The sequence below is a fragment of the Suillus discolor genome, assembly GCF_016758755.1.
Source record: "Suillus discolor strain FC423 chromosome Unknown F5147scaffold_7, whole genome shotgun sequence".
Classification (NCBI taxonomy): domain Eukaryota; kingdom Fungi; phylum Basidiomycota; class Agaricomycetes; order Boletales; family Suillaceae; genus Suillus; species Suillus discolor.
The window spans coordinates 530074-554127 of NW_024541254.1; the positions used below are offsets into that span (position 1 = coordinate 530074).

Consider the following 24054-nt stretch of genomic DNA (forward strand, 5'->3'; position numbering starts at 1 on the left):
ACTAGAAGCAAGGACGTTCGAGGATTCCGGAGAAGCAGGACCTGCAGCCAACCAGCAGTGAGTTTAGATGCTAGTCAATATCTCAGGCAATGGAATGTATATCTCGAAGTTCCTGATGAATGGTTCTTGAAAGAGATCGTAGCGAGAGCAGCCTTGAAGTGAAGAAGAAGAATTAAAGTGCTGGACAACTCTTCCATATCTACCTATCTCAATGACTTTGTCTCCAAAATGTCTACACCTCAGCTCGCCACATTCAAGTGCCTGCAATCGAAAATGAACCTAAGGTGAGTCTATATGAACTTTGCGAGTCACTCCTTCTCATCCCGAATCATGTCGGCAGCAAATCTATGCTGCAGGGTCAGCAGAGCACAGGGGTCTCGAAGCTGCACTTGCTCAGATGCAACATGAACTTCCATTTGAGGTTTCCTATATCGTCAATGACTCACTGGTCTGTACAGCGTGTCACTGGCCAATTCGTCGATGACTTAGATCTTAGATCAGAACTGATAAACTTGTCAAGCAGGCCATACCCTCTGACCACGCTGTCATATCTGCGTATACCACGAGGCAGATGAAGCGACTGTAGCCAATGCGATCGATGGTGCTCTTTCCGCCAAATTTGAGTGGGAGGCCATGCCTTGGAACGATCGCGCCGCCATCTTCCTGTGTACTGCAGAGCTTGTTAGCGGCAAGTACTGTTACAAATTGGTAGCAGCTACTATGCTTGGTCAAGGCAAGAACACTTGGCAGGCTGATATTGATGCTGTCGAGGTGTGTAAGATGGAATTATCTTGATGGCAGTCGATTGATGGAATTTCGCAGCTTTCCGATTTCTTGTGTTTCGGCGTCAAATATGTTGAGGAGCTTCACGCACAACAGCCTCCTAAGAACGCAGTGGGATCATGGAAGTAAGTCCAGTACGCCTTCTTTCAGGATACTTACAATGATTGGATAGCCGCATCGAGTACCACGCGCTGGAAGGATTTGTTCTCGCAGTTTCGCCATTCAACTTCACAGCGATCGGTGGAAACCTTCCGGATGGTACGAGCGACTATTTCTATCATGATTATTATGTTCTGAACCAGACATTTTAGTTCCCGCAATCGTCGGTAACACAGTCGTATGGAAACCTTCACCAGCGGCCACGTATTCCAACTACTTGATCTACCAGATCCTCGCGGAGGCTGGTGTTCCACCCGGCGTCATCCGGTTCATCCCTGGGCCACCTCCAGAAGTCGTCGCACAGGCGATATCGCACCCCAACTTTACAGTGCTCCACTTCACAGGCAGCACGTTCATATTCAAGAAGCTATGGAAAGACATCGCCACAAACCTGGACAACTACAAAGGGCATCCGAGAATCATCGGTGAGACAGGAGGAAAGAACTTCCATGTGATCCACAAGTCGGCAGAGATCCGAAATGCAGTTTTGCAGACCATTTGAGGCGGCTTCGAGTATCAAGGTGCACATATTGCGTGTATGAGTGGCATGCAAGATTGACAGGTGTGGGTGCAGGACAAAAGTGTTCTGCATTGCCACGGCTATATGTTTCCTCTTCGCTTTGGTCATCTGGATTCAAAGATCTGCTCTTGTCTGAGGTTGCCAAGATCAAAATCAGGTCACCATCAGACTTCAGCAACTTTATTGGACCCGTGATGTGCGTTCCATTTCTATGCATTGGGCTGCGCATTGATCACTGAATAATATCCAGAGGTCGTCCGGCTCATGACAAAATAATTGGATTCATCCAGAAAGCCAAGGATGCGGGAGGGGAGGTTCTTATCGGAGGCACTGGTAAGGCGAATATCACGACTCACCTGCGACTTTTCTCATGATCCTACAGGCGATGACTCCAAGGGCTACTTCATACAGCCCACCGTCATTCTAACCAAAGATCCTGAATCAGTCACCATGAAAGAAGAAATCTTTGGTCCTGTCATCTAGTGCTGCCGCGGTCCGGTCCAGAACCATGGTTCGAACCGGACTTTTGGTCCGGTTCTCCGCGGTTCGGTCCATGGTTCTCGCGCCAGCCAGAACCGGACCGGAAAACGGTTCTCGGTTCTAGATCTTCCCAAACGGTCCAGTTCTGGTTCGGCCTTCCCGAACCATTCTGAACCCTTATCGACTTCCACTTCGACAACTGTCATCTTCGGGATTCACGTTGTTGATTAATCAAGCTACATTTAGCCTTTTCGAAGGTAAGCACTAACTAATTAAACTCTCAAGTCTCTCACCCGCTCACCTCTATAACAGGAGGTTCTATTCATTGAGGACCAGCTACAACACTGCGCAAGACTACCTTTTACTGGAGGTGGATGTGTTAGGCGCGGTCAAGGTGGATTTTGGAGGGATTGTGTCTTGCGCTATGCTGCAGAGGTGCGTATTTGTGCTCTGAATGCTGATGGCTCCCTCGAGGGCCAGCACCCATCGCTACCAGCGCACGACCCATCACACGCCACACCACCTGCGCCTATGTTGATGCCCGCCACCTCACCGCATCCCCTCTCACTCGCTTGCTGTTCTTTCTGGCTGGCTTTTGCTGGCTCGCTCGCCGTGTCTCACTCACCCACTGTCTCTTGCTCACTGTCTCACACACCCGCTGGCTGCTCTCGCCCACTGTCTCTCACCCCGCTGTCTCTCACCCTCCGTCTCTCTCACTCACCCACTGTCTCTTGCTCACTGTCTCACACACCCGCTGGCTGCTCTCGCCCACTGTCTCTCACCCCGCTGTCTCTCACCCTCCGTCTCTCACAGCCTGCCTCGATGACCTACTATCGGATCCAAAGGTGAATCGATATGCATGTCTCATTGCATATTCTCACAACTGAATGCGCTCTGCTAGGCCAACAAGTTGGCACTCCATGTACGGGACACGCCACATGTTGACAACACCACCGGGAAAGTTGGTCCCATTTTCTGGAATGTAGCTCTTGGTGGCGCAATGGTCTCATTCGAGTTTTGGGCTACTCAGTGAGTTCTCTCTGGCATGCTTTGTGGAGCTCATGTATGTGTAACGTTCCCACTGGTCGCGTCATATTTTGGATCGAACCTCTCGTGCCAACCCAACTCCCAGTACCCTCTCACTTCCTTTGGCACCCTCTCGCTACCTTTGGCACCCTCCCGCCATCAAGTTGACAAGTTCAGCGCCCTCTCATTACCTTCAGCATCCTCCCACTTAGCACATCCAATGCCACCAGCACCATGCGCAAACGCACAGCGCATGTAGACTCGACTCTAGATGGGGAGTTCTCTCAGCTGCAAAGGTGCGTCATGGTGTTTTATTGTTTCAGTGTCTAATAAATTTATTATTTGTATATGGTACCCGCGCTCGCCACCATCTCACGCTGCTGCTCACTGCCATCTCCTGCTGCTGCTCGCCGCCATCCTCGACCCATGCTCATGATCGCCATCCTTCGCTGCCGCTTTCCTATTTCTGGTTGTGTCAACCCCTCGTTATCACAATCACTCTCCTGATACCTCTCGCGCATGGTAATTGGGGGGGAGCAGCCATGTTATTAGATTAGTTACTCAACATGTATACTACTTAGTACTTTGTCAATGTTTTTTTGCGTGCTCTTACAGTTTTTTTTTTGGTTCGGTTCGGGTTCGGACCCCAAAAAAACCGAACCGGACCATAGAGAACGGTTCTCTATGGTCCGGTTCTGGGTTCGGACATTTTGTAGAACCGAACCGATGGTCCGGTTCTTGGTTCTCATCTAGGACCCTCCGAACCGGACCGAACCGGACCACGGCAGCACTACTGTCATCACTGTAATGCTTTTTCGTTCGCAAATGCGGCCAGTACTAACAACTTTCTAGGTTTATGTGTACGATGACACAAATTATGAGCAGACTCTGGAACTGATCGAAAACACCTCGCTTTATGCACTGACCGGCTCTATGTAAGTCCAAGGTCTCTGCGATTTGCATCGACTGACAACTTCTTTTCCAGCTTTGCCACAGAGCGCAGGGCCCTTCTGACTGCCAAAAACAAGCTACACAACACTGCTGGCAACGTCTATTACAACGAGAAATGCACTGGGGCGGTCGTGGGTCAGCAACCCTTTTGAGGAGGGCGAGCGAGTGGGACCAATGACAAAGCTAGGAGTATCAGCATCTTCTACCGATTCATTTCGGTGAGAAGCATAAAGGAGAACTTCGTGGGCCTAGAGGACTTCCAATACCCGTCGAACTTGATTTGATTTAATGAGAATCATGAAAACAACGGTAGTCATCGATGTTGTACAATCAAAGAATCATTTTGTTACTTGTACATATTCAACGAGAAACATTTGTGGAGGACGAATTTTAAAGTATCCTAAAGAACACTAGAGCAGCAAACCCCATCGCCCCTGTTGGAATCCGAGACAGCCAAAGGACGGAAGGCTGAAGGAGGGAAAGCCGAGAGAGAGAGAGAGCAAGCGGCCGAAGTTTAGGCACAGGGGGAGAAGTGGATAGCGAGCGCATCCAAAATGGGCAATGGCGAGCGACATGTCGACGTCGGCTCGAGCCCTACAATGTTTCAGTTTATTTTTTCCTTTATATCAAGTTCCTGGCGCACTCACCTTATAAGCGCCACCCCAAACGTTGTAGCATCTCAGTCTTCAATCCGAATACTGAGATGTAAGTGATTAGAGTTGTATATCGTTTACAAAAGGCTAACGTACCGTAGTCGTACCTTTTGTCTAGGTAGATGTTCCGTTAATGGAGTCTTCAATCCGAATACTGAGATTCGTACCTTTTGTCTAGTCTAGTCTAGCCTCCGAGCCTCCCGTTCGACATAAACCTCCATAGGTTATGAGCCCTGCTATGGCCACAGATACTACGCTCCCCGGCACCACGTCGACGCTGTTCAATGTTCCCAAGTTAGCCGAAGATGGCTCAAACTGGATCACATACAAAGAACGTACCTTGACAGCGATTGGTGCGCGAGGTCTGATGCGATATGTTGATGGTCGTGCATTTAAACCTAAGGCCTTCGTCATCAACCAGACGACAGGTCGACTGGAGAAACGCGACGGTACTCCTGCTACGGAGGACGAGATCGAGGAGCTCGACAAGAAAATAGACGAATTCTACCAGAAGAACTCACTCGCAAAACAACAAGTCTTCAGTACCATTACGGACCGGCTGTTGCTACGCGTTCAGAAGTTCGAGTCGGCTTCGCTAGTCTGGACTGAAGTTTGTCAGATACACAAGAGTAAAACGGAGCTCGTCCAAATAGACTTACGTCGGAGACTGCAGGAGACGAGGTGCGAAGAGTCTGGGGACGTTAAGGCCCACTTCGCGGACCTTCTAAGGCTTCGCGAATCCCTAGCTGGTATGGGGGTCAGTATCACTGACACCGATTTTCACGCCATAATCTTGGGCTCGCTCCCAGAGTTGTATCGACCACTCCTATCCTCGATAAGTGCCGCCGCTAAGATCACGAAGAGCCCATTATCCCCATACGAACTCATCAGCATAGTAACAGAAGAGTTCAAGCACAGACAACTTACTGAACGTCGTCCAGCCAAGAAAGGCACCGGTACAGCTCTGGCCGCACGGGAAACCAGGGGCAAGCCAAGGACGAGCATCAGAGGTGCGACTAAGTCCAATCCGGATGCCACATGCTACAATTGTGAGCGGAAGGGTCATTATAAGGCTGATTGCTGGAGGCCAGGAGGCGGGAAAGAGGGCCAAGGGCCCAAGCAGCAGAAGGGAAGGACAGACAAAGGTCCAAAGCAAGCAGTTAACACTGCCACGGAGTCAGAGTCCCACGATCAGTACGCTTTCATGACGTCAAGCTTGGCGTCGGTCGCAAAGAACCTCAATGTACCTGTCGACAGACGAGGTGCCATTGTAGACTCCGGCGCGACCTCCCATTTCTGCCCGGACCGCTCCAAGTTCACAAACTTCCTCCCAATCCCCCCCCAGGACATCCGTACTGCGGATGGCTCGACTCTTAGCGCGGTAGGACGAGGGGATGTCAACATAGAACTCCCACTCGGGGACAAACGCACAATGGTGACGCTAAGGGACACGCTCTACGCACCTAATATGGCCTTCACCCTCATCTCTACCAACAAGATAACGAACGCTGGAATGGCCATTCTCTTTGAAGGCCAAATGTGCAAGGTATTGTCGAAGGGACCCACGCGCCGAGTTATAGCCAAAATCCCTCAAGTGGAAGGCCTGTACAGCGTCGTGACAAAGGGACATCAGCTCCACCAAGCTCATGTAGCTAACGAGAAGCTTACCCTCAGCCAGCTGCACCGCAGACTAGGTCACGTCTCGCACAATGCAGTGGCGGACGCAATTAAGAAGGGCTTGGTGGTAGGCGTGGAGTTGGATCCAGAGTCGAAGGCAGAATTCTGCGATACCTGTGTTAAGGCTAAGTCAGCGCAACACCCTTTCCCCAAAGAGACGACGACTCGTGCGCGTACCTATGGCGACCTGGTTCACACCGACCTCTGGGGGCCCGCACAAACGACAAGCCTGGGCGGCTGCAAATATTATATCAGCTTTACGGACGACTTCAGCCAGCAATCCAAGCTTCAATTCCTCAAACAAAAAGAGTGAAGCACTTACTGCGTTCAAAGAGTATGAAGCGTGGCTCGGGCGTCAGAACCCAGGAGTTCGCTTGAAGAAGGTCCAGTCGGATAGAGGAGGGGAGTACCTGAGTGCGGAGTTTGACAAGTACTTGCGTCAGCAGGGCATAGAGCGTCAGCTAACGGTGCATGACTCACCACAGCAGAACGGCATTGCCGAACGCCTCAACAGGACTCTGGTCGAGCACGCTCGTGCGATGCTGCTCGCAAAGGACTTACCGAAGTACCTGTGGGCCGAAGCTGTCAACTATGCTACTTGGCTTAAGAACCGCTTACCTTCCAGATCCGTACCTGGCAGCACACCTTTTGAACTGGTCCAGAAGTCCAAGCCGGATTTGTCGCAGGCCCACGAGTTCGGTGTGACAGTCTATGTCCATGTGCGAGAGGCGGGGAAGCTGGAGCCGAAAGCGGAGGAGGCCATGTTTGTGGGGGTGGACGTTGAGAGTAAGGGCTACCGAGTCTATTGGCCTGGTAAGCGCTGTGTGTCGGTGGAAAGGAACCTCACCTTCGCACCAGTGGTAAGTGAGGCTGTGCTGGACGAGGGGGAGTCTGCTGCCATCAACAAATATAATAGCAGCAATATTAACAAGGACTCACCTAAAGACGCCCAGCCCATCCTCACCACCTCGCAGCAGCAACCTCAACCATCTACCGGCCAGCAACCTCAGCCATCTACTCCTCCCCGAACCCCACCAGAACGCCCACCTACTCCGCCGGCACCCAGGACCACTAGGACACGACCCCCTCCTGGCTACTACGCAGCCCTCAATGAGGGCCAAACGGCAAGCGTCGCAATGGAAGACCTGCTGGAAGCGTCAGAAGTAGATCTGTTAGACGAAGAAAATCACATTCACCTTGCGTTGGCCACCACTGAACCGGAGCCCACCCTATGAGAAGCCTTGAATGGGTCAGATGGTGTTGAATGGCAAGAAGCTGTGGATTACGAAATCGCCCAGTTAGAGAAGTTAGGTACGTGGGAAATTGTAGACGCACCTAGGGGCGCCAACATAATCCCTTGCCACTATGTTCTGGCCACAAAGTGTGGGCCAGATGGCGAAAAGCTCAAGTTGCGAGCACGTCTCGTTGCCAACGGACAGCGTCAACGTTATGGAGTCAACTACTTCGACACATTTGCGCCAACAGCCAACATGGCCACCATACGAACAGTCCTGTCAATGGCCGCTCAACGCGATTGGGAAATCCACCAGGTGGATATAAAAAGTGCATACCTTTATGCCAAGATCCAGGAGGAGATATACATGAGGGCGCCGCCGGGATATATGAAGGCTGGGCAGGAGGGGAAGGTGCTGAAGTTGAAGAGGAGCCTACCTGGGCTGAAACAGGCTGGTTTCGAGTGGGCCGAGGAGCTTGCCGGCGTTTTTTGTAGCCTTGGGTTCAGTCGCTCGCGGGTGGATCAAGCCGTGTACTACAAACGTACCTCGAAGGAGCACGTCGTCATCACCGTGTCCGTCGATGACATGGCCGTCACCACCAACCACATCTCCTACATCCTCCAGTTCAAGTCGCAGCTCAAGGACTTCTTCGAAATATCGAACCTTGGGGAGCTGAGGTGGTTGTTAGGGCTAAAGGTAACGAGGGATAGAGTTGCACGTACCAGAACCTTATTGCAGAAGGCGTACGTGGCAACCATAGTCGAACGTTTCCGTTTGGCCGATGCCAAGAGCGCGCCTACCCCAATGGACCCTGGAGCCATCCTCTCAACAGATCAGTCCCCCGCGACCCACACCGAGCTACAGAGCATGCGCGACGTACCATATCAGAGGGCCATAGGTTCCTTGATGTACGCGGCGACCAGCACGCGTCCGGACATCGCCTTCTCCGTTGCAACGTTGTCGCAGTTCATGCAGAACCCCGGGAGAGTACACTGGGAGGCGGCAAAGAGAGCTTTGCGTTACCTAAAGGCTACGGACAGTACCGAACTTACCTTAGGTCCAATGGAGGCAGGGTTAGAGGCTTTTGTAGATGCGGACTGGGCGTCCCAGCCGCACAGGCATTCCATGTCCGGCTATATTGTGATGCTGAACGGGGGACCAGTGGCCTGGAGTGCGCGGAAGCAACCGTTAATCGCACTATCCACGGCAGAGGCTGAATACATAGCACTCACGAGCGTGGTACGCGAACTCCTCTATCTGCAGCTACTGATCGGCGAACTCTATGAGAGCCCTACTCTCCCCACCCCCATCTTTTGCGACAACCAGGCTGCTATCGCATTAGCGTCAAATGGCAAGTTCCAGTCGAGAACAAAGCATATCGACTTACGATACCATTTTGTGCGCGGCCACGTCAAAAACGGCATCTTCAATCTCCTGTATTGTCCCACAGAGGACAACGTCGCTGACGCATTCACCAAGCCACTCGCCCGTCCCAGACTACAGCGCCTACGGCTCTTGATGGGGTTGGATAGCGCTCGAGGGGGAGTGTTGGAATCTGAGACAGCCGAAGGAGGGAAAGCCGAGAGAGAGAGAGAGCAAGCGGCCGAAGTTTAGGCACAGGGGGAGAAGTGGATAGCGAGCGCATCCAAAATGGGCAATGGCGAGCGACATGTCGACGTCGGCTCGAGCCCTACAATGTTTCAGTTTATTTTTTCCTTTATATCAAGTTCCTGGCGCACTCACCTTATAAGCGCCACCCCAAACGTTGTAGCATCTCAGTCTTCAATCCGAATACTGAGATGTAAGTGATTAGAGTTGTATATCGTTTACAAAAGGCTAACGTACCGTAGTCGTACCTTTTGTCTAGGTAGATGTTCCGTTAATGGAGTCTTCAATCCGAATACTGAGATTCGTACCTTTTGTCTAGTCTAGTCTAGCCTCCGAGCCTCCCGTTCGACGTAAACCTCCATAGCTCCATCATTACACTACAGTACTTGTGGCGCACACTACGAAAGCAAACAGCTCCAAATTCAAGCTCGATAGCAGATATAGGATCCATCGACACAGAACAAACTCGTACGCTCAGCATTACGACAACTGGATCAATTACGAGTAGCGCTAGAGATATTGATTTAGCAACTACAGAGGACAGTCAAGGCTAAGAACTCACATCTCAGCAATTCGACCAGTCTTCTCCATGAGCCATGCGACTCAAATCAATCTCTAGCCCACCGGGTATCATCAATGTAGTCCCAAGATAATGAAATGGTTGGCCTCGGGAAGCGGGCGGTACCCAGAAAAGCAGCCGACCATAGGCTCCTATTATCCATCCATCTTTCAGCGAGACAGGGGTTGAATTAAGATGAGAGGTGCCTTCAAGTAACTCAGCAGGGTTTTGCAGTGCATGATCCAAGCTTGATGCGAAGCAAATGGTGGGGTTGTTCCGAGTATGGGATGACATGCCAGTCTCCCATTTGCAAGATGTGGTGGGACATGTGTCCAAAAAGGATGGCGAGGAGTGAATCTCAGTGTGCTCCTGAAATTGCTGTTCTGTCGCTGGATTCCACAGCCGAACAGTGGAATCAAAAGAACCAGACACGATGCGAGTGCCATCGGGTGAGAACGAGACTGACAAAACCGAATGAGTGTGCCCTCGGAAGGGCTCACCCAATGGCAGTCCCATTGCTGCATCCCACAGCCGGACAGTGAAATCCCAAGAACCAGACACGATGCGAGTGCCATCGGGAGAGAACGAGACTGACGAAACCCAAAAAGTGTGCCCTCGGAAGGGCCCACCCAATGGCAGTCCCATTGCTGCGTCCCACAGCCGGACAGTGGAATTCCAAGAACCAGACACGATGCGAGTGCCATCGGGCGAGAACGAGACTGACGAAACCAAATCAGTGTGCCCTCGGAAGGGCTCACCCAATGGCAGTCCCGTTGCTGCATCCCACAGCCGGACAGTGGAATCCAAAGAGCCAGACACGATGCGAGTGCCATTGGGCGAGAACGAGACTGACCAAACCAAATCAGTATGCCCTCGGAAGGGCTCACACAATGGCAGTCCCATTGCTGCATCCCACACCCGAACAGTGGAATCCAAAGAACCAGACGCGATGCGAGTGCCATCGGGCAAGAATGAGACTGACAAGAATGAAGAAGTGTGCCCACTGATCACGGTCTGAATAGCCGTCCAGTTCGCAAGATGACCACGCATCAGACGAAGAGTGTTCGGAAACTTTCCAGTAAACTTTGTAGCTATCGTGGACTTGCTGGGGCAAAATGGCAGCCCTGATACATACAGATGTGCTGTGCTGTGCAAAATCATCCCACCAAACACCTGCACGAATCTCTGCACATCCGTTGCAGCGCACAAGATGCTTGCATATCTGGATTGGCCCTGTGTTCGCGCGTAAGCACTTCCCCTGACACCACCAGGTCACTCTGTTCTCACCTTCAGCCACTGGGCGATGAGTGGAAGCATGGCAACTGCGCTGCTGAGTCCATTGAGAAGGCCGAGTGCTTCGATCCAGAAGAGCAGTCGCTCGTTATCGAAGAATGATTCTATTTCCTTGGCGAGCTCTGCGTCAAAGTCCATTGCTTGGACGTGTGTGGCCCAAAATCGACAGGAATACGACAGATGCGATGGAATGCATGTTGCGACTTTGTCTGACAGTCCGGTGTCTTTGCTATTGGGGAGGTATGAAGACTTTAAATCACACATATTGAAGCGAAGGTCGCGCTCCATCACTCGTAGCGACGCATAAGCAAGATCGCGTTGTGAGTTCGACATCTCTACGAAAAACTCTCCGCTGGATGATTTGTTTGTCAGGAATTCGCGGAAGGATGTGTGAAGGGGTCGGATGGGACTGGATGAGTTGGTGGTGCCACTTAATAGGGATCCCATATGTGCTACCACGTCTTCTACTTTGTAGTGCTCGCTTTGGTCTGGAAAATGGCACCGCATGGCATTCAGGGCATCCAAAGGGAGCGGTTCGGCTGAGCCAAGTATGTGCGACATCACAGAATGAAACTTTGCTAGCGCTTGCTGATAATCGTCAGTGTCGGTGTATATGTCCTTCCCCATGCTTTCTCCTAAAATAAAGCTATATAAACCATACAACAGGTTTTTCCGCTTTCCATGATCGTGGGATATGACAGCATTGAAGCAATCAATGGTGGATTTGCCAGGAGGGGGTAGTTTGATGTATTTGCATGCAAGACGCGCCCACTCGAATAGTCCACCAGCTCTGTTAGCGATGTCTGCGAACTCTTTGTCTCCAAGACCAGACGCCTTCTTCAGTTCGTGAGACACAAATGTACGGATGTCTCTCTCCGAGTCTTTTTCTGAAATGTCATCCATGGATAGCCATTCAATATGTGGAGCATCCTGGAATTCAGAATTGATATCAAGAAGCGCGCGAGAGGTGATGAGAATCCGAAAGTTGGATGGGAGTTCGGTGATTTGGGGAAGATCTTCGCCCTCCAGTGTGCCCGCAAGTATGCGGAGAAGGTTGCGCCGTGTCTCGACTTCCCCGCTCTCGTCCAGCGCTTCAATCACGATCAAGACAGGCCCCACGCTCGACCCAGAAGACTTCTTTAGTGGTTCTATCAACAGCTTCCGCCACTGCTGGACGATATCTGTCGTGTTCTTGAGCGACTTTGCATGTTCGACTGTATTCGCCAATGTTCGTCTCATCTCCGTATCACGATCAGCGAGGTCGCGAGCGATAGTGGAGAACACCTTTTCATGACGTTTGTCTGTTTGGTTCCGGTCGAAGCAGAAACACGAACCGAGCCCTCCCAAGTCGTTGAACCAGTTAGCGATTGTGTGAGCGATGGATGATTTGCCCGTGCCCGTAGGGCCAGATAGCCATAGCACCCGCTGAGCAGTATCTCCCCTGTCGTTGATCCATTGAGTGATCCAGGATAGAATGTCCGTGCGCGTCCCTGGCAGGCATAGTTTCGTGGTGTTTAGTCCCGCACCTGCTGCGTAAGGCATCCCGCTGAGATCCAGTTTGTCGCTCAGTTCGTCGCCTGAAGGGGTATTGTGAGTATACGGAAAGTCAGAAGCACGTCCGGATCCTTACTCGTGCACCGGACAAGATCGGCTATGTCCCGAAGAGCTTGGTCCCGAAATTGTTGCATGAACTCGTCCAAAGCCTTATTGTACCGTGAAATCAGATCATCCGTCTCTGAGATAACATTTTTACTGAGTCTCTTCCCTGTGATGATGGCATGAGATTCAAATTACGAAAAGCGCAATGGCTCGACGACTCACAAAAGTTCTTTTTCTCCGAATAATCCCTGATGAAACACGCGCACTCTAGAGTCTGCTGGGCGATTCGTCCAGCGATGCTGCGCTTGGATGAAATCTGGCCGAGAATGTCATCTTGTGACATGAAGCAGTAGACTTGTTCCAATTTGTCGAGAAGAGATTGCATCGATTGGTCGCGTTCTGTTTGAGCGAGAATAATCTGCATAGAGTCAACAACTGCTGAACAGGAAGGTAAAACCACGCGTACTTTGGATGCAGCAGACAGCATGCCCAGCACCATCTTTGCATAAGGATGTACCTATACAATTTAATTGGTTCGCTTCCAACCAAGGAGAGCGGCCCATACGTTCGCAAGATTCTCGATGACAGTGTCGAAAATTTTGAGTTTTTGAAGATATGTGGTCGGGAGATCGTCTGCGATAGCGAGATCTTTTGGGCCATCTTCGGCTTTGGATAGAAAAGAAGTGACGTGTCCCCCGAGTAGTCTCATACTTTCTGTAGCCTCACGGGCACCCTGAAGTTCAGCATCAACTGATTGGGGATCAGGAATTTCTTCCACGCCAGGTGGGGCATCGGGGACCTGCACGGCCATCAGAATTTAGACATGAAAAACAGATTGTTTGGCGTAAATACCTTCAAAGCAGGTTCTCTGGACGCTGCTTGATTCCCGCAGCCACTGAGATTCTCAGATGTGGCGGGCTTATTGCCATCAGGCGATGCATCCTTGGTGGACCTCAGACAAGTTCAACTTCAAAACAAAAACTGCTTACCTCGATATCATGATTCGATGAAGCGCCGCCATGATCAGCGTTCTGGACTGCGGGGATTTCGTGGCGGAAACGCTTGAAGCGTTTCTGCACAATATCAGCTATATTCCAGCTCCTTCAGCATTCAAACCGACGTACAGAAACTTTTTTAGCCACATTCTTCTTAACTTTCCGCAGGGTCTGACAGAATCCACTGCGGGGCTGATTCTGGATTAAGGATGCGTAGCGACGATATTATTAGCGCTCGTCGACAACGATCTCATGGGGGCACGTACTGTGCTCTCGCCAGCAGTTGCATCTCTGGATCCAGAAGCCTCTGGAGGAGGTTCTGGCCTGTGGTCTTCGCTCATTGGGAACGGTCAAAAATTTGGATGAGCTTGAGGAAAATGACTGCAAAAATTAGAGGGAGGGGAGAGTACCACAAATCAATGAGGCACCCGAATATCGTCGACCACAAGCTTCAAGGCAGCGCCAATCATTCAGCCACGTTCAAGTTATAGTAATGGAACGTGGTTCGGGCAAGCGCTAGAGAAACTTTAGCATGCATCGTTCATCATGTAACAAGTTTGATATTGATGCAGTGCGCGTAAGTAAATACATACATATGTAGGGGCACAACGAAGTTCATGACAATCGTCATGCTGAACTTCAGTAGTACATATGGAAAGCGGGAGTGATCTGGTGTGTCACAGGCACGAGCGCTGGCAAATCTTGTGCCGAGTCAGCCGTCCGGGCATTGCGCAACCTTTGCCCTAAGATAGTAGAGAATCCATATCCGTGCCATAGTATGGCTTTTGACCTTGAGATCTTGAGATACCGAGTGCACTTGTTATAATTATACAAACATCCTTCAGGGCATGCCATGGCCATGAACCCGTGCGATTTCGAATGTAGAACATATAAGAATGCTTGCACCTCAGAGTCAGACCGTGTCAAGGCTCCTCGTCATTTAGCACCGCGTCATTTGGCATGTGTAAACTGAACCAAACAATCCTCCTGATTCATGATAAGCCGCTTAAGCCTCTTCCAAGTATCACACCGAACACGAAGATGTTTTCATAGCTTTCCTACCACATGTCATTACCAACGCGCAAGCGAAAAGCTATTTGCAGATGCAGAACGGGAGGAAGCAGAAGAAGCTCAATGCCCTAAACCAAGCATTTCCAACATTCCTCAACTACAGAGCCAGGATGAAAACTGGACAGGCGAAGAATCTATACGAGATGCTGTGCTGCGCATGCTCGTCGACAAGTACAAGCCTATGCGCTCGGGGCCTATCAGGACGGCTGACATGAAGCTGAGGGAGGCGCCGCCGAAGGTGCACACAGATGCACATGTCGTCGAACGACCTGCCCAAGGGTGGCAAGAACTTGCAAACAAACCTTTGCTACCTTCCATAGAAGGTCACAAGCCTTGGCTTACTACTTACAAGGCCCCTTCTCATGCGTCTGCATCCATTAAGCTCGGCAACTTCACACCTGCATCCGCACGTACACCTGGCGTCCATGCTGTGACGGACGAACGCACTAGAAAGACAGAGAGGGAGCTTGCCAGACGAAAAGAGCAAGCAGGACGACTGTCAAGAGCTAGAGAGTCAACGTTGGATTATCGCTTGGGCCTGAAGAACAGCGAGGGGCAACACACTGCTGGTCGGAACCCTGTGAGTATGAGGGGGTGGCAGGCCTTGATAGAGGACAAGATACAGGTTGGCTTCGTCACTCATTCGGAATTGTTTTGTTCTTACATCGAAAGATAGAAAGCTCGAGCTGCCGGACATTTTGACAAAATCAAAGGGCGAGGTCAGCCTATGGTCAGATTGAGCGACGAGCACAATCCTTTCATTGCAAGAGAAGAGTTCCTCATGAACCGGATTGTTCAAAGGAATGGGGCAGCTCCACCATGGGTTGAAGTACAAATTGGTGGGTGACTTATTTCTGTGAGATCTTCAAGTTAACCATTATATTACAGAGCTCGAGACTGCAGTGAACTCGTTTCGCGATGTCCTGCGGCAGTCGTGGACAAGGCGTGCAATTCGGACTTTAACAATGTTACAACCAGCGACTATGTTGCCTTCATTATCGCTGGGCAGTGTGACATCATTGCGCGACCGCGAGTGGGAAGAACGAGAGTGCTCTTACCACGACACAGCCATCGCTGAATTGAATTCTTTGGTGCGTAAATACAATGCCCTTGCGCCATATTCTGTGCGCCGCCCATATTATTCTCGAGAGGCCGAATTAGCCAAGGCGTATCAGGATTGCGGGGATGACATTCTGCGTGAGATATCAGAGAGAAGAGAGATACATGGCAAGTCTGGTGCCTCACCACCATTTGAAGTCGAGTCTTCTGTGGACGTCGATGCTTTGAGTTCAACGACTTATCCTTTGAGGTTTCGAGATATCATCCGTCGGTGGTTTATGAAGTTGCGAGGGAGATTCTTCAATGTATCCTGAACGACGCGCTCGCACGGCTGATCATACATACACACATACATGCATGCATTGTGCCCGGATGAAGTTGAACAGCTGAACGGCTCAAGGCACGCCCCACATCTATTCTAGACCCCTCGATTGTAGCTAACAATTCATACTACATGCATTTGTATCCTTGTCCTTGTGTTGTTACCGGAGATCCAGGAATCCAGGAGTGCGCCGGCTGCCTTCCATAGCCGATTTTTGTCCATTGTGTTGGATCTGATACCGCGGAGGCATTCATGTCCTAGTCACATCAGCGTTGTTCCTCAGGCCTCAGGCCTCAACGTCCACGAAGTACTGCAGTCGTTACGACAATTAATACATACAAAAACGACGACAATACTGAGCACGATTGAATAAATCGGAATTCATGCGATTTACGTGAATTCGGCATCCCGGACATAACTCGGCCGCAAGGGACAAGAAGAAACGAGGCGTTTACCAACTTTTGCAAATTCCCTGGCCTGCCAGGCGCTGCCTCGTGTCTGCCTCGCCTTTTCCGGAGGTCATTGACCGGACATCTAATCTATAAAAACCCACCCTTTTGTTTATTTAATTCTCCCATCCTCAAGACTTGTATTCTTACAACCCCACCTTTTCTCCTACATCCCGCCCACCGTCGCCGACCCCCATCATGGCCATCTACGAGGAATACGCAGCGCTCCCTATTGCCAGCGACATTACGGTGAATTTTTCGCTTTTCCCCAGTGCCGAATAAGCTCTAACGATACTTTTTTGTAGCCTGGTGACATTGTCGCTGTTAACCACGACCGCTATGGTCGTCAAGAGGGCCTCGTCGTTGGCTCTCGTGTCGACTTCGCTGTAAGCCCCGACTTCTTCCGCAATAAAAATGCATAAGGACTCATCCCACCTCACAGGGCCGACAAATCCTCGAAGTCCAACTCGAAGCCTCAAACGAAATCTACCAAGCATGGTACAGCTGGCACATTTCTCACCCCAAATCCAATATCTAACGCAGCCCAAAACCACAGGTACCCCACTGTCACCCGCGTCAGGCGAACAGTCTCCTACACCCGACCTGTCGTCGCAAAACAGCGCACCGTTGAGCGCCGAATCTATTGGTGATCGTATTTCACCCGGCCTTATTTCTCTCCTTGGTTTGGATTGTCGAATTTTGTATTATCTAAGTATAAGTATCTACCCTGCGGCCAAGTCGACGTGGTCATGGTGCTCTTGCTTCTTGCTTCGGTCATGGGGGCGATGTTCAATACGGTACATAGCTCGCGGTGGCTACTGGTGGACGCGATGCCGGGCATGGCGGAGGTTGCTTGTTTCATTCAACTGATGAATCTACGATGATTACTAGAGGTCTTTTAACGGGACATTAGGTCACACGTACTTTGATGATCGTGACAAAATGACATGACCTTGACATGTACACGATTGGCTGCTGTCACCTCTTGCGTGAGCGCAGGTACGGCCTACTAAACATTGCGTGACGTGGCGGCAATCACGGGTTATCGCGAATACAATACTTATTGTGTATCTCACTATTGTGCACTGCATTATTGGGGACAGATAAGCGCTGTTAAACGCCGTAGATGACTTCAGTCCAATCGGTATTCAATATTCAATGAGTACCAGCACACATAGCTAAGTAAATTAGTAGAGACCTCAACATGTGGCAGGCTAAGCTATGCTAAAGATACAAGAGCATAATAAAGTTAGATGATAATGAGGACTACAGAAAGGCAGTTATGCTTTCTGGTCGACAACAGATGAGGGGTGTGTAGGCTGAGGGGATTTGGGATGGCGAGATCCTGGTGGACGAGCGGTAAGGGATGAAGACGAAGATGACGCACGTTGATGTATATGCATGATATCTGGTGCTGATGCCCAGAGAGAAGACGAATTGGTAGATGTGCTTGACATAGAAGCCTGCGACAAATTTGCTTTCAAAGGAACAGCGCTTCCGTTCATTAGAGACGGAGTCGATGCAGATAGAGACTCTCGGTCCCGTCGCGCAGCTGAAATACTTCTTCTCCCAGCTACTACGCTCCTCACAACTCTCGGACCCATCACACCCCTCCCTCTATTCTCCACAATATCCCCATCTACCAGCGAACTTGCAACCGATGTCGTTGACCCGTTCACGCGCGGCTTGAGTGTCTCCTCTGAGCTTCGTGGTGAGTTGTGATGTGGGTAAATGCCAGGGCGCGACTGTACCACGCGCTCGTAGTAGAGCATAAACGCCCCAGAACCCTCTTGCACCACTGTCTCTATTCCGCATTCCTTCACTGAATCGTCGCTGATCCGTAGCCATCCCCGCCCAGGGCGATACATGGAGTCCACAGCTTCGTCGTCGTCGCGCACGGGCCCATAGCGCTGGCACCTTTCGCAGTCGCAGCCAAGTGGGTCGGCGAGTCTTGGTGGTGCGAAGCGCCGCGAGCCGTAGGATACAGGCCGGGGTTTGCGCCGATAGCAAACGTAGTGACCGAAAGAATGCTGACCATAGTGACACACAACAGCAGAAAGACGGTATATGATTCTTTGCACGGCATATGTTGTCGGTGTAGGAGTTGTGGAACGAGGGAGTAGGGGTGGTTGTGACGAGATGGGAACAGAAGGTTTGGTGGAGAGGTTGCCAGAGGTTGTGAATGGTGTGAGATCTAGAAACTCGGGAAACAGAATGCGAACTGTGTTCTTAGCAGCATAGTGGCCGTAGCTGAGGGATCGATTGAGATGCAGTGCGAGAACTTGAGGTGGCTGTAGAACATCTTAGATACTCGGGGGGCACAAACGAAGCTCAGACTTACTCTTGCGATCATAGCTTGCTTTGTTGATGCTCTGCTAAACACTTTCTCCAGCTTGACGCCCTTGACTTCCTCTTCTAGTCGGCCATGATCTAAGGCAGACTGCACTTTGAGTTCTAGTTTTCTAGCATCCTTCATTCGTTTCCTCTTTGACACAGAGGCAGTAGGGTCTGCAATCACTGCTGCTGCCAACCGGTCTGCCTCTTGCCTAAGCCTCTGGTGCGTGGCCTTCATCGAACATTTGCGACATATGCAGTCGTTCAACATCTCAAGCTTAGTGTATTCCGCAAGGCAGTCTTCCAAATGACAGCTGGCCTGTGTGCGAGTTAAAGTATATCGATGACCAAATCAATCAACACATACGGCATATCGAGGCAAGGCAAGTTGCCAGCTATCGAAAGCAAAATGCATGACTGCTTCTGTGTAGCCACATTCAACGCAGCTGCGTCTGTTCGCTGTGAGCCCGTCGAACACGCTCTTCCCAATCTCCTTATTGACGTCATTACGGACTTGAGAGAGTCCACCTAGACCACGGTCCCGTTGGCCCTCATTATCAACTGCAGCCACTTCCTTCTTGATGCATTCGGAGACGAGTTGGAATAATTCCTGTGCATCTTGATGTTCCCGAGAGGAAAAGAGGGAGTTATGTTTGCTTCTGGAGTGATTGACGAGGGTGGCGATCATGTCGAGTGGACGAATTGAATGATAAGCAGAACGAGGTGTATTAAGGTCTGTAGATGTCTGTCAAATGCGCAGCTGTGGTGCTGTATGACGGCACGCACCTTGGAGCAAAGCCAGGAGGGCGTCCACGACAGGTGATGGCACATCAAGTTGAATGGCCTTGGCTTGCGTGTACGAGAGATAAGGGTGTAAATAGGACAAGGATGCCATAGCCTGATTGCAGTAGTGTGAATCGGAGAACTACGATTCGGATTGAGCACCTTACTTGCATAGTTGAGTTCATGAAACAGTACGTTCCGGATATATTGACAAGACCGGGGTAATAGCCATCATGAGCATCGTTTTTGTGCTCTGAAACTGATGTGTTGCAACAATTAGATTATCACATGAGAACAAGTACATACGTGGTCTTGCATGTCCATTAAGCTCGATCTGTTCACTACGAGTGCGTAACACTTTCTTCTTGAGTTTTTTAGTTTCTTGTTGGGTACCGGAGGATGATGACCAGTTCCACGGCAAGCTGAATGAAAGGTTCTCAAACACCATAGCTAACCGCCAGGCGACTGGTGAAGATGATCCAAGGCTGAATACCGTCTGGACGAAGAGCAGGACAATAAGCGGGAATAAAACGAAAATGGCAAGGGGGGTTATTTGAAGAAATAAAGGGTCTTTGAGTAAGGCGAGAGACCAAGAACGGAATTCGTCTTGAATGTTCATGGGGGGTTCAACTTTATGCTGCTCTCCAAGACATGAGCAGCAATAGCGACGCAGCAGCTCGGGGAACACGAACCTTTATGTTGTTGACATGCTCGTTCGTTCGTATATAATATGGCCACGCAATTCAATGAAACACATGGCTACCTGGCGCAATGGTAGCGCGTTTGGCTTCGATTGCCAGCGGCACCAAAAGGTTGCAGGTTCGAGTCCTGCGGTGGTCATTTTTTTTGCTGTTAATAAAATCACAAATTATTTTACATCTTCTTCTTTTTACTCCTCGTAACACGCGTGCCTATGAAACTCACAAGGCCACCTCCCTATGGCTATACCTTCTCCAGATATCACTCGCCTCCCCTTTTGTTCCTCGTCATCTAAAATAATTACATACTGCTCATCTGTTCTTTCATCCACGTAATGCCACTTCCCACATACGCCATCGCCAAACGGGTGTGGGAACAGGTCATCATCCTCGGGCTCCGATGGATCCGCCAGGAATGGGTGGTATAGTGCTCCCCGCGGAGTAATGCGTCGTGTTGACTCGGGATGCATTACCTCCGCTAGAAGAGAAAGTGCAGCTTCGACCTCAATTCGGTGCGATTCAGCTGTCGGGGGTGCTGGTATATTGGCACGCGTGGGGGTAGTGGAGCGTGACCGAGAAAATCTGGTCTGTCCGTAGCTGTATGATGGAGAAGATGACGGCGGCGGATGGTTGAGTCCTCCAGGAGAATGTGTCTCGTGGTCATTGTATGGATAATATCGAGGATCTGGCGTACGAGGTTTGAATATGTTAGGATTTTGTTTTTCAACGAACTCGCGCCAACTTATGCCCTCTTGCGATATTGAAGGCACATTTGTCGCAAATGTCCGACCTGTATAGTACTCATGAGCTGAAAAGTTTAAATTAAATGCGATAGTTACTATGCAGGATCGCAGTTTTCTCCATTTTCTGTCGTCCGATAATGGTAGCTATTTCCATGAGAGCTTCTATATCATCACTGGACTGCAGAAGAGGGAATTTTCCCGCCAGGAAGAAGAGAAGGATCATGCCAGCTGACCAAACATCAATGGCTAGGCGCAGCGCGTTCAGCCAGCGCGTCGGATTAAAAATGACATGTCGTACCACCGGTTTGCTGGCTGCACTTTAGAAGGACTTCGGGGGCCCGGAAGCCTCTCGTGCCTGCCCTGTTTGCTTTTGATGGGGCTCTAGTTCACAGGGTCAGTAAGCGAATTACTTGGAGACGAAAGCTCACCTCGTATCCTTGTCGGGATAGCCAACACGATCGCTTGACCATGAACTTTTCTGTCGGGCTTCCCTCTGCATCTTCTTCAGGAGATCAACATCATAGTCATTCCGACCTCTTATTTTTCCATGAGGATGCTCCCGCGTGGCAGAGGTATGCAAGCATGCTCCGTGCGCCGGCGTGGATCCATCCATTCTCTGAAAACATGTTATAACGGATACTTGAAGCACATGTCTCACTGCTCACACTTGCGAGGCCAAAGTCGCACAAGGCACCTATGCCTGTTCGAGGATCATACAGAAAGTTGGCAGGTTTAACGTCCCGATGTATGATACCTCTGGCATGAATATCACGTAACGCACGGAACATACATCGAAAGTATGCTTTGATACCAGCCATAGACAAGTCTTTGTAGAATTCCTGACCTAACGTTAAAGCGTCTTCCATATGTAAACCGGTGCACCCACTCGAAAATCTTCGTTGCGGGTATATGGCATGATAGCGACCACCTGATCTTGGTGTCGGAACGCGGTGATAAGCTGAGAAGTATGACGGCATCCCCTGCAATCTTCCATGATCGAGATCTCGTTTCGTATTCGCTCTGGATTGCTTGTGACATATATTCGTTTTATGGCGACAAAGACTTTGGTACCGGGGGAATAAGGGGCTGATTGGTGATGTGCGGAGGATGTGGGAGGATGGTAGCCATGCCACGCAGTGTTGTCCCATTTATAATGGTAGGCCAAATCTATGGCCTTGTATACGGAGGAGAATGTCCCTGTGCCAAGGCGATCGACGATGGTATAGTCTTCTGATAACGACGGAACAGCGTTGTTGAGATTGGCAATTTCTAGTTGGATTTCTTGTTGTTCTTCTGGTGGTTTGAGGTACAACGTCTTCTCTTCGTCCGTTTCACCATCTGCGTCGGCGTCTTCATCAGGGTCTTCGTCGTCGTCGTCAAGATTGCCCATATCATGCGGTGCTTCAAAATTCATATCGTCAGCGCTTTCCATGCTCTCGTCGAGATCTACGACCGGCAGCTCGTCTGGGTGACTTGGCCGCCTTCGCTTGATAGTGGAGGGCACAACGCCTTGTTTTGAATAAAGGTGTGCAAGATGATTGTGATACTCGACCATATCTGGGCTTTCGAGGCCATTGTGACCGTCCTCGGAGGTGGGGCTTGAAAGCACCGTTTGTATTCCGTGCCGAGACATATTCCTCGTGGTAAGCTTTGTTACGAATATCAGAAGAACCGACTTCAAGAGGATTAGATGAATGCTGAGAGAGTAGCATGGTGGCCATGGCGCGTCTGGCCGATGTGAGTAATGGCCAGCTTGTTCAGGTGTCGTGGTAAGTAGAAAGCATCTTTAAAACGCTAGCCTCGTCGCGACAAACGCGCTAGGGTCACGTGAGCTAGATAAGCACAAGACAAACAATAAAAAAGTGACCACCGCAGGACTCGAACCTGCAACCTTTTGGTGCCGCTGGCAGTCGAAGCCAAACGCGCTACCATTGCGCCAGGTAGCCATAATGTATCTGTATCCTGTCTCATTTTCACGTAGAAGGACTTAGTTACCAAATTAGCTACTGTTGGAGTTAGGCTTGCGCCGACACCATCTCTGTCATGGCGCTCAATTGGACGATGCTGGATGCGAGACACCAGCCTATACCCTTACACGATGAGTCCACTATCATGTCCATAGATCGTGATTCGCAAGTGGAGTTCTCCATGACCATACCTGACGCGCCACCTTCGGGCATTGCTGCCACCGGGGGCAATGGTGGGGTGAAGAAGATGAAGGAGAGAGGGAAACTCTGGCTGACGAACAAACGAGTATGTTCATCCTTCCCTTCAAACATTAATCAATCTGATTTTGATGTACACTAGCTGATCTTCACAACACCCAAAGGGGGAAAGCCCAAGCCGTCATTCGAATCGCTATCGATACCACTGGACGCGATCCTATCTAGCAAATTCGAACAGCCTTACTTCGGCGCTAACTTCGTGGTGCTTGATATCAAGCCCTCAGTGGATGGTGGGCTTACAGACGGTACGAGCGTCGAGATCCGGTTTTATGACAGGGGGTTATTTGAGTTCGTGAGTGTCTTGGAGAAGACGCGTGAAAGAGTCGTTTATATGAAGAGGCAGGCGGCCATGGAGGACGATGAGAACTTACGTGAGTACTCATTTCAGACAGCATCGATATCTCTAATGCTAATGTGCTTGTGCTGATAGCTGCGTATACGTCATCCGGTTCCGCACCGGGAAGTTCAAATTCATATGCGGATACCCCACCTGGATATGTTGCTTGAAATCATTTTCTCCACGCAGCATCATACTGTGTACCAACAACATCGGACTTCGTAACAAGGAATGTAATATGTGTACACTTTTTCTATCGAACTTTTGGCCTTGTCGTTCATGCATGCTAGGTGTTATAATATTAATGCGTTGTTTGCAATATCCGTAAACATCTTAGCTAGTGATCTATGATCTATACGCCGATATTCGCGGCTTTTTGTTGTTTTTGGGTAATTTTGTAGTCACGAGTAATTATCCCGCTGCAGGGCTATCATTCTAGGCGGCGAGAACACTATCACGAATTTCTACGCTGCCACGAGCAACCAGTCTTAGATT

At 50.2% G+C, this 24054-nt stretch overlaps 8 protein-coding genes and 2 non-coding genes across 10 annotated transcripts; 5 read left to right on the top strand and 5 right to left on the bottom strand.

Annotated features, from left to right (window-relative positions):
- The first annotated feature begins 187 nt into the window (after positions 1-187).
- Positions 188-4271, top strand: F5147DRAFT_675124 (Aldehyde/histidinol dehydrogenase). Its single transcript, XM_041435895.1, has 14 exons — positions 188-284; positions 373-448; positions 497-544; positions 568-771; positions 823-908; positions 956-1041; positions 1095-1426; positions 1457-1463; positions 1517-1658; positions 1713-1795; positions 1845-1936; positions 3821-3903; positions 3954-4054; positions 4076-4271. Exons 1-14 carry the CDS (start codon positions 229-231, stop codon positions 4201-4203), a joined length of 1524 nt encoding a protein of 507 aa, XP_041297277.1. The 5' UTR covers positions 188-228; the 3' UTR covers positions 4204-4271.
- A 5386-nt stretch (positions 4272-9657) lies between these two features.
- Positions 9658-9945, bottom strand: F5147DRAFT_569008 (uncharacterized protein; the record flags this gene model as incomplete). Its single annotated transcript, XM_041430928.1, has 1 exon — positions 9658-9945. One exon carries the CDS (start codon positions 9943-9945, stop codon positions 9658-9660), a length of 288 nt encoding a protein of 95 aa, XP_041297278.1.
- A 2748-nt stretch (positions 9946-12693) lies between these two features.
- F5147DRAFT_649318 (uncharacterized protein) lies at positions 12694-13879 on the bottom strand (the record flags this gene model as incomplete). Its single annotated transcript, XM_041433336.1, has 8 exons — positions 12694-12709; positions 12810-12961; positions 13010-13060; positions 13109-13342; positions 13396-13485; positions 13533-13616; positions 13668-13736; positions 13805-13879. The coding sequence occupies 8 exons, from the start codon at positions 13877-13879 to the stop codon at positions 12694-12696; spliced, it is 771 nt and encodes a 256-aa protein (XP_041297279.1).
- Positions 13880-14507: 628 nt separating this feature from the next.
- On the top strand, positions 14508-16418 carry F5147DRAFT_383779 (uncharacterized protein). Its single transcript, XM_041429514.1, has 3 exons — positions 14508-15234; positions 15286-15448; positions 15498-16418. Exons 1-3 carry the CDS (start codon positions 14533-14535, stop codon positions 15980-15982), a joined length of 1350 nt encoding a protein of 449 aa, XP_041297280.1. The 5' UTR covers positions 14508-14532; the 3' UTR covers positions 15983-16418.
- Positions 16419-16747: 329 nt separating this feature from the next.
- Positions 16748-17089, top strand: F5147DRAFT_568888 (uncharacterized protein; the record flags this gene model as incomplete). The annotated part of the gene is made up of 3 exons (XM_041430922.1): positions 16748-16825; positions 16882-16937; positions 16996-17089. Coding segments are annotated over 3 exons (228 nt in total), but the record flags the coding sequence as incomplete, so codon positions are not given.
- Positions 17090-17526: 437 nt separating this feature from the next.
- On the bottom strand, positions 17527-20220 carry F5147DRAFT_675140 (uncharacterized protein). The gene is made up of 6 exons (XM_041435896.1): positions 19863-20220; positions 19724-19809; positions 19560-19671; positions 19141-19508; positions 18781-19092; positions 17527-18730 (listed from the first exon to the last, which is right to left on the bottom strand). Exons 1-6 carry the CDS (start codon positions 20173-20175, stop codon positions 17720-17722), a joined length of 2202 nt encoding a protein of 733 aa, XP_041297282.1. The 5' UTR covers positions 20176-20220; the 3' UTR covers positions 17527-17719.
- A 93-nt stretch (positions 20221-20313) lies between these two features.
- F5147DRAFT_t32 lies at positions 20314-20396 on the top strand. The gene has a single exon. It is a non-coding gene; the product is annotated as a tRNA-Arg (tRNA).
- On the bottom strand, positions 20390-22766 carry F5147DRAFT_675144 (kinase-like protein). Its single transcript, XM_041435897.1, is given in 7 exon segments — positions 20390-21044; positions 21094-21243; positions 21296-21378; positions 21426-21613; positions 21663-21836; positions 21884-22559; positions 22579-22766. 7 exon segments carry the CDS (start codon positions 22716-22718, stop codon positions 20446-20448), a joined length of 2010 nt encoding a protein of 669 aa, XP_041297283.1. The 5' UTR covers positions 22719-22766; the 3' UTR covers positions 20390-20445.
- Positions 22767-22860: 94 nt separating this feature from the next.
- F5147DRAFT_t37 lies at positions 22861-22943 on the bottom strand. Its single transcript has one exon. It is a non-coding gene; the product is annotated as a tRNA-Arg (tRNA).
- A 20-nt stretch (positions 22944-22963) lies between these two features.
- F5147DRAFT_383899 (uncharacterized protein) lies at positions 22964-23919 on the top strand. Its single transcript, XM_041429515.1, has 3 exons — positions 22964-23250; positions 23305-23593; positions 23653-23919. Exons 1-3 carry the CDS (start codon positions 23041-23043, stop codon positions 23727-23729), a joined length of 576 nt encoding a protein of 191 aa, XP_041297284.1. The 5' UTR covers positions 22964-23040; the 3' UTR covers positions 23730-23919.
- The last annotated feature ends 135 nt before the right edge of the window (positions 23920-24054 follow it).